The 9144-nt window shown below is 44.5% G+C and overlaps 1 protein-coding gene across 1 annotated transcript in view; it reads left to right on the plus strand.

Annotated features, from left to right (window-relative positions):
- LOC135095668 (exostosin-2-like) overlaps nucleotides 1-8957 on the plus strand; it is an 11520-nt gene extending 2563 nt beyond the window's left edge. The window contains exons 5-15 of the mRNA XM_063996650.1: nucleotides 1-79; nucleotides 939-1140; nucleotides 2529-2651; nucleotides 2982-3095; nucleotides 3812-4045; nucleotides 4435-4516; nucleotides 4964-5130; nucleotides 5294-5398; nucleotides 5895-6062; nucleotides 6866-6937; nucleotides 7957-8957. The exon at nucleotides 1-79 is cut by the window's left edge and continues 125 nt beyond it. Of these exons, the coding sequence (XP_063852720.1) occupies nucleotides 1-79; nucleotides 939-1140; nucleotides 2529-2651; nucleotides 2982-3095; nucleotides 3812-4045; nucleotides 4435-4516; nucleotides 4964-5130; nucleotides 5294-5398; nucleotides 5895-6062; nucleotides 6866-6937; nucleotides 7957-8103 (1493 nt within the window). The 3' untranslated portion in view covers nucleotides 8104-8957. The remainder of the gene's footprint in view (nucleotides 80-938; nucleotides 1141-2528; nucleotides 2652-2981; nucleotides 3096-3811; nucleotides 4046-4434; nucleotides 4517-4963; nucleotides 5131-5293; nucleotides 5399-5894; nucleotides 6063-6865; nucleotides 6938-7956) is intronic.
- The last annotated feature ends 187 nt before the right edge of the window (nucleotides 8958-9144 follow it).

Raw genomic sequence — 9144 nt, forward strand, 5'->3', positions numbered from 1 at the left:
CGTATCGAAGGGGCTACGACATCGCCATCCCTGTTTACAACCCGGCCCATCAGAACGAGCCCCTTGGGAGGAAACCTGGGTAAGTGTTGTTTGAGTTAAATTTTTTAATCTTGTTTTTATTTGTTTATTTATGTTTTTTTTATTTTTATTTATTTTTTCTGTATATTTTTTTTTTTTTCGGTTCGTGTATGTTTCTAGCGTCTATTGCCTCTTCTTGTGCAGTTCTGGTGTCTATATTTCTGCTTGGGAACCTTTTTTCTTTTCTTTTTTCTTTTTTTTTCTTGTTTTACGTAAGATGGAGATTGTCTAAGTTATATTTTTTCAGTTTGCTTCCGTTCCTAGTCTCTGTCGTCTCTTGTAGTGCTTATAGTGCTTGTAGTGTTTATATTTCCATTCAGGCATCTATAGTCAAGGTTTGCCACGTGGCCTCTCAAATACCCAGCCTGTCTTTACTCTCACAATTTTACACTCACAAACTTAACCTTTTCTGCACAGTGAGAGAGGTGTGGGTTCTGTGGCTTCTTTAATACCCAGTCTGTCTTTACCCTCACAATCTTTACACTCATAAACTTAACTAATGTATTCTACGCAGTGAGAGAGGCTTGAGTTCTGGGGCTCCTCTAATACCCAGTCTGTCTTTACCCTCACAATCTTTACAGTCATAAACTTAACCTATTCAGCACGGTTAGAGAGGCTTGGGTCCTGTAGCCTCTCAAATAACCAGCCTGTCTTTACCCTCACAATCCTTACACTCATAAACTTAACTAATCTATTCTCCACAGCCTCTCTTTATATCTTCATCTTGACTACAAATAATATCAAATACCCAGAAATACCCAGAATTCCTCAGTATTATCTTAACTACAAACAAACATAATCTTTTCTCTCAGTTCACAGCCTCTCTACTCCAACAGACCTGACCTGACCTCTCCCCACAGGTCAGAGAGGCAGTGGCTGGTGGTGTCATCGCAGGTCAACATTCACAGGGACTACCGGGAAGACTTAGAGGCACAGGTCACGCAGGTCATGGCCGAGGGGAGTCACAGTGACCTCCTTGTGCTGGAGAAGTGTGGGCCTGACGTGAACTTGACCCAGCGTTGCCGTGGTGACCAGATGTACCCTTACCCGGGGATCCTGAGGGTGAGGGGGGTAGGGGGTGTGAGGGGTGGAGGGGAGAGAGGGATAGAGGGGTGGAGGAAGAGGGAGAGAGAGATGGAAGGGTGGAGGAAGAGAAAGAGAGGAAGAGGAGGGAGGATGAAAGGGTGGAAAAAGTTAGATTAGGCTGTGCTAGGTTAGGTTAGGTTAGGCTAGGCTAGGTTTGGTTAGGTTAGGTTAGATTAAGTTAGGTTAGGTTAGGTTAGGTTACGTTATGTTAGGCTAGGTTTGGTTATGTTAGGTTAGATTAAGTTAGGTTAGGCTAGGTTAGGTTAGGTTAGATTAACCCCTAAAGAACCGGGGACGTCGATCGACGTTTTGGGCTCAAAGGACCGGGGACGTCGATCGACGTCTCTTTGTAAATAACGCCAAATTATGCGTTTTTCCGCCCGATTTTCTAGCCAAGTGTATGGCAACACTGATTAAGACTAGGATGGGAAGGGTTGTCAGTTCCCCGCTAGCCTTCGTCATGGCTGGTCATCATGGAAGTGATTCCGCCTCGTCCGATTTGGTGCACTCGCCCCCGCGCGTATTTACTTCCACTCCATCCATCCACTCTAGGCCCTCCACGTCAGCTAGGAGGCCTCTAAGTATAAGTGGCATTGAACAGGAGTTAGAAATCACTGTCTCCACGATTATTGAGAGTGAGGACAGTGATGTGCTGGGGTCTGATGATGCAGGAGACAGGGGCACCAGCACCACCACAGCCACCACCGATGATGAAGTGCTGTCACCGCCAAAACCAGAGCAACCAGCCCAGCAATCAGCCCAACCTGAACCTGTTGCAGGGCCTAGTACACCAGGCCCCAGTACAATTAGGGTAAAAAAGGTCATAGATCCCGTTTTCTGCGTTACTAAGCCAGAGCCACCATCACTGATCGGACGCGCCCCCTCACTTTCACCGCAACACCACCTCAATCAACTCGTCATATCTCCGTAACCATGGCACCTAGAAACTTCTGGTTGGTACCATTCAAAAGAGGAGGAGTTGATTGTGGGGTAAGTATTGTTTTCTTTCACTCGTTTATTGTAGGTTAGGCGTACTGAGCATGCAAAGATAAGCTATTTTGCACGTTTTTCCCCATATCCCCCGCCCTAGCGGGACTGATATACTTACCCCGCGCGGTCCTTTAGGGGTTAAGTTAGGTTAGGCTAGGTTAGGTTAAGTTAGGTTAGGCTAGGTTAGGTTATGTTAGGTTAGGTTAGGCTAGGTTTGGTTAGGTTAGATTAGATTAAGTTAGGCTAGGTTAGGTTAGGTTACGTTATGTTAGGCTAGGTTTGGTTACGTTAGGTTAGATTAAGTTAGGTTAGGTTAGGTTAGGCTTGGCTGGGTGTGTAGTGTGGTGGTGCTGACATCTCCCCTTGTGGTGCAGGAGGCGAAGTTCTGCCTGGTGGTGCGTGGGGGGCGGCTGGGCCAGAGTGTGCTGTACGATGCAATGCGAGCCGGCTGTGTTCCTGTTATTGTGGCAGATGGATACCAGATGCCCTTCTCTGAGGTGAGGCAGCCCGTGTCACCACCGTCACCATCACTGTTGTCACCGCCGCCATCACCTTCATTCACTGTTTTCACTATTATTGTTATATTTCATTGTCTTCGTGATTATTGTCGCTATATTTGTTATTACGTCATTGTCCTTGTCATCATCATCATCATCATTATTATTACTATTGTTACCATCATCATCTCTGTCCCTGTAATTATTATTGTCATTAATATTGTTGCTCTTGTCATTAGTCATCATAATTTTTCTCATCATCATCATCATCATCCTTATCACCACCACCAGCATCACCACCTCACCTGGCTCACCTGTCCCACCCTACAGGTAATAGACTGGAGGGAGGCGTCGGTCCAGGTGTATGAGGAGGACCTGCCGGAAGTGATGAACATTCTCAGGAGGGACGTGTCGGTGGAGAGGCAGGGAGAGATGCAGAGACAGGTAGGTGGTGGTGGTGGTGGTGGTGGTGATTGTTGTTGTCAGTTTGTTTATTTGTTTATTTTTTATATTCCAGCATCTTCCTCTTGTATTTGAAAATGTTCTGCTCTCTCATCACGACTTTTCCAAGGCTGCAGAGATGATTAGCCAGGTTCTCAAGTCTGTTTCTCCTGTTAATAATGTAGAAATCTTGTTAATCTGTCACTAGAACGATAAAAATACCCTTGAAAACCTGTATCACTTATTGTTTCTCCTGTTAATAATATAGAAATCTCGTTATTCTGTCATTAGAACCATAAAAACACCCTTGGAAACCTGTATCCCTTATTGTTTCTCCTGTTAATAATGTAGAAATCTCGTTATTCTGTCATTAGAACCATAAAAACACCCTTGGAAACCTGTATCCCTTATTGTTTCTCCTGTTAATAATGTAGAAATCTTGTTAATCTGTCACTAGAACCACAAAAACACCCTTAAAAATCCACGTCACTTATTGTTTCTCCTGTTAATAATGTAGAAATCTTATTAATCTATCACTAGAACCATAAAAACACCCTTAAAAACCCACACCGCTTATTGTTCCTCCTGTTAATAGCATAGAAATCTCATTAACCAATCACAAGACAACTTTCGCTTCACAGAACTCTCACCACAGCATCACCACAGCATCACCACACCTTCCCCTCATAGAACCTTCACCACACTTATCACACCCCCAGGTTCTGTGGCTTTACGAGCAATATTTCGCCACCATGAAGGACATCACACTTACCACACTCAAGATACTCAACGACAGGGTGTTTCCGGCCCACGCTCGGCCACTCAGCCTCTGGAACACCCGGCCACGTCCCTCTGCCGTGGCCAACCCTCTCTTCCTGCCCCTCACTGCCCCAGCCTCCGAAGGGTTCACTGCGGTTATCCTTACTTATGATAGGCTGGATTCATTATTTCAGGTACTGTGAGAGAGAGAGAGAGAGAGGTTTTTTTATTGTTTTGTCTAGATTATTGATTTTTTTTATTTATCTTTGTATTTTTTGTTTTATTTTATCTATTTGTGTGTGTGTGTTAACAAATACAAGACTTTTTTTAATGTTTCAACTTAATTGTTTACTTATTTTTCATTGTATAATTGATGAAAGGCCTGGATTTTGTTTAGTTAAGGCTTGTATTAATGCCTCCTCCTTCTCCTCCTCTTCCTCCTCCTCCTCATCCTCCTTGTCTTCCTCCTCCTCATCCTTCTCTTCTTTGTCATTCTGATCCTCCTCCTTGTGCTAACTTCTCATCTTCCTTGTGTGTACTCCTCCTCTTCCTCCCCCTCTTCCTCCTCCTCCTCCTCCTACAGGTGATCCAGATGATGGCGCAGGTACCGTCACTGTCCAAGGTGCTAGTGGTGTGGAACAATCAGAGGAAGCCGCCCCCGCAAGGTACCCCACAGAAGTCTTTGTAATCCTTTTCCTCTGTCACATGTCCTCCTGTCCACCCCCCCTCTCTCTCTGTAGCCCAAGACCTTCTCCCTCTAGCTCTCTGTCTCTCCTTACCCCAAAATCTTCTCTCTAGCTTTCATTCTCTCCCCACAGCCTCTCCCCCAGCCTCTCACAGCCTCCTCCTCCTCCTCTCTAAAGACCCACTCACCAGCTCTTCTCCTAGTCTCTCTGGCCTTCCTCTCTCTCCCAGCCTTTTCTGTTTCTCCCAGGCCTTCTCTCTCTCTCCCAGCCTTTCTTAGCCTCTCCTAGCCCCTTCTCTTTCTCCTAGACCTTCCTCTCTACCCCAGCCTCTGCCCACAACCCTTCACAGCCTCCCCTTCTCAGCCCCTCACAGCCTCTCCTTCTCCGCCCACAGCCCCTCACAGCCTCTCCTTCTCCCCCCCACAGCCTCACTCTGGCCCAAAATCAATGTGCCCCTCAAGGTGGTTCAGACGAGGGAGAACAAGCTTAGTAACCGGTTCTACCCTTACGAGGAGATTGAAACAGAGTGCATCCTAGCAATTGACGATGACATAAACATGATGACGGCTGATGAACTGGAGTTTGGGTACCAGGTGAGTGTGTGTGTGTGTTTGTGTGTTATTTGGGTATTTTTGATGGCTTTTTACATTCGAGGTCTGCTGTGGTGTTCTTAAATAATTCAGAAACGTCACAAAAAAATAATTCTATCTCTCTCTCTATCCGCACCACCACCACCGCCACCACTGCGGCTAAAAGGTGTGGCGTGAATTCTCGGACCGCATAGTTGGCTTCCCGTCTCGTAATGTCCTGTGGAGCAACGACACGCACAGCTGGAAGTACGACTCGGAGTGGACTAATGAGGTGAGGCAGTGCTCGGAAAATTTGTTTGTTTGTTATTGTTGTTGTTGTTGTTGTTGTTCTCTTCATCTGTCTGTCTATCTGCTTTCCTTGTTGTTTTGTTTCTTATTCTCTTCATTTGTCTATCTATCTATGCCTTTCTTTATTGCTTTCTTCCTTATTCTCTTCATCTATCAGTCTATCTATCTATCTATCTATCTATCTATCTATCTATCTATCTACCAACCACCTTCATTATTGCTTTCATAAATCAAACTTTTGTAAATGAAAAATTGATAGATCACACACACACACACACACACACACACACACACACACACAGATATTGATGTTAACAAACCTAACAAAAAAGAAAAAAAAAACTCACTTCCTCTTCCCAAACACACACACACACACACACACACACACACACACACACACACACACACACACACACACACACACACACACACACACACACACACACACGCACGCACTCACCACAGCCTCTCCGCCACAGGTGTCAATGGTGCTGACCGGCCTGGCGTTCTACCACAAGTACTGGTCATACGTGTACACCACCCAGCTGCCCGGGGACATCAAGAGCTGGGTGGACACGAACATGAACTGTGAGGATATCGCTATGAATTTCCTTGTCTCCAACCTCACAGGGAAGGCGCCCATTAAGGTGTGTGTGTGTGCGTGTGTTTGTGTTTGGGGAGTAGGGGATGATGGGGGTCTGTTTTCTCTCTCTCTTCTCTTTTTTTTTTTTTTTTCGTTTTTCAGTTTTTTTGTTTTGTTTTTCGTAATTTTTGTTCTTTTCTTTTTCTCTTTTCCGTTTTGTTTTGTTTTTCTTCGTTCCCTTTTCCCGTTTTCTGTCGTTTTGTTATTTTTCCACCTTCGTCACTTTGTCTTCCTTTTTCCCTCTTTCCTGTCTTCTTCTCGTTGTCTTCCCTTTCTTTCCTCAACCCAGCCTGACCTCTCCCTCCCCCTCCCCTCCAAGGTGACCCCAAGCAAGTTCTTCCTCTTCCTTTCTTTCTTCATTTCATTTATTTTTTTCTTTATTTTATTTCTTTTTCCATTTTTGCTTTTCTTTCTCATTTTTTTTTTCATTTATTTATTGTTTTTCTTTTTCATTTTGTTTTTTTTTCATTTCTTTTCTTTGTTTTTCTTCTTTATTATCTTCTTTTCTTTGTTTTTTTCTTTTCTTAACCCAGCCTGACTCTCTCTCTCTCTCTCTCTCTCTCTCTCTCTCTCTCTCTCTCTCTCTCTCTCTCTCTCTCTCTCTCTCTCTCTCTCTCTCTCTCTCTCTCTCTCTCTCTCTCTCTCTCTCTCTCTCTCTCTCTCTCTCTGCAGATGTGTTCCATATATTTTTGTCCATCTTTCAATTTTATCTATGTTTTTCTTCATCTTTCCTATCTCCTTTTCTCTTTTCCCTTTAATTAACTCAACCCAGTCTGACCTCTCTCTCTCTCTCCCCCCCCGCGACAGGTGACCCCAAGGAAGAAGTTTAAGTGTGGGGAGTGCACCAGCGGGGACCTCTCAGCCAACGAGGCACACATGGTAAGACACACACACAAAAAAAAAGCTGTTGGTTCTTTTCAATTTTTATTTATTTATTCTTCATTTTTTTCTTTCTCATTATTATTACTGTTACTATCCTATGCCTTTATTTATTGTATTTATTCCTTGTTTATTTCCCCATGCCAAAGTACTCACTCTTAAACATCCAAACACACCCTTAAACACCCTTAAACACCCTAACAGATCCTTAGACACCCTAACAGACCCTTAAACACCCTAACACACCCCAAGCACACTCTAGAACACCCAAAAGCACCCTTAAACAGCAGAAACACACCCTTAAACACCCTAAAACACCCTTAAACACTCAATCGCACTCTTAAACACCTCAAAACTCCCTTAAACTCCAAAAACACCCTTATTCACCCTTTAACACCCAAAACACGTAGAAAATCACACAAAAAACACCCTACAACATTTTAACACACCATTCCCAGCCCCATACACCCCCACAGACTCCCACACACCCCCACAGACTCCCACACACCCCCACACATCCCCACAGACTCCCACATACACACCCATAGACTCTCCCAGACCCTCCCAGACTGCCCACAGACTCCCCATAGACACCCAGACCCCCACAGACCCCCCAGACTCCCCTAGCCCCCCACATACTCCCTCAGACCCACACAGACTCCCCCCAGCTTCCCACGAACTCTCCCAGACTCTCCACAGACTTCCCTAGACCCTCACAAACTCCCCAGACCCCGACAAACTCCCCCAGACTCCCACAGATCCTCCCAAACTCCCCCAGATCCCCACAGACTCCCCAAGATCCCCGCAAACTCCCCAGACCCCCCCACCAGACTTCCCCAGACTCCCCCAGCCCCTAACATACTCCCTCAGACCCACACAGACGCCCCCAGACCCTGACAAACTCCCCCAGACCCTCACAAACTCCCCCAGACGCCCCCAGACCTCCACAGACTGCCCCCAGACTCCCACAGCACCCCCTTAAGGAACCCCCGAGCTGACCATCACCCGTCGCCCCGCAGGTGGAGAGATCCCAATGTGTCCGCCACTTCACCCGCGTGTTTGGCACAATGCCGCTTAAAACAGTGGAATTCAGAGCTGACCCGGTGCTCTTCATGGATAACTTCCCCAAGAAACTGAAGCTGTATGATGATATGGGTAGCTTGTAGAGGAGGAGGAGGAGGAGGAGGATAGGTAGGGGAATAAAATAGGACGAGGACAGGATAGCTACGAGGTTGTACAGAGGAGGATGGGTAGATGATAGCTAGAAGGGGGTACACAAGTGGATAGGTATGAGGTACAGATGAAAAGGAGGAGAAGGAAGACACAAATGAAGAGGAGAATGAGTAGAATAGAGGAGAAAGAGGAAGATGATGAAAATATGTTTGAGGAGGAGGAGGAGGAGAAAGAGAAATAATATATAAGTGAAGAAGGAAGAAGAAAAAACGATCACAAAAAAAAAAAAAAATAATAGTAATAATAAGTGTTTATCATCACGATCACTAATTTCCGTATCATTGTATTTTAAGGTTTCATTAATGCTAAACCACGCAACCAAGGCGATGCTCTCTATTTAACCTAACAGGGAAGGAAGGACAATGAAGAGAAAATAGGACAATGTATGCCAGTCTTTTTATACGCATATTTAAGTATTGGATAAGTGTGTGTGTGTGTGTGTGTGTGTGTGTGTGTGTGTGTGTGTGTGTGTGTGTGTGTGTGTGTGTTGCATTAATGTTGCAATGTATTTCGTAAGTTAACCGACGGGCCAATAGTGTTTTATAATCATAATTTAAACTTCATTAGTGCCATAATCTCTCTCTCTCTCTCTCTCTCTCTCTCTCTCTCTCTCTCTCTCTCTCTCTCTCTCTCTCTCTCTCTCTCTCTCTCTCGTGGTTTATTTGTTATATCATGTTCATTTAGTTAAGGTCCAATAAGATGTGTGTATTTCAAAAGTTATTTCTCTTTATAAAATATATGCAAGTAAAAGGTAAAAAGGTAAAAAAAATAAAATAAATAACAAATGCTTGTTATCTTTTATTCTCGTGTTAAATGATAAGGAATATGACAGGATTCTCTCTCTCTCTCTCTCTCTCTCTCTCTCTCTCTCTCTCTCTCTCTCTCTCTCTCTCTCTCTCTCTCTCTCTCTCTCTCTCTATATATATATATATATATATATATATATATATATATATATCTATTTCAAAATTTAC

Source organism: Scylla paramamosain, unplaced genomic scaffold, assembly GCF_035594125.1.
Source record: "Scylla paramamosain isolate STU-SP2022 unplaced genomic scaffold, ASM3559412v1 Contig1, whole genome shotgun sequence".
NCBI lineage: Eukaryota > Metazoa > Arthropoda > Malacostraca > Decapoda > Portunidae > Scylla > Scylla paramamosain.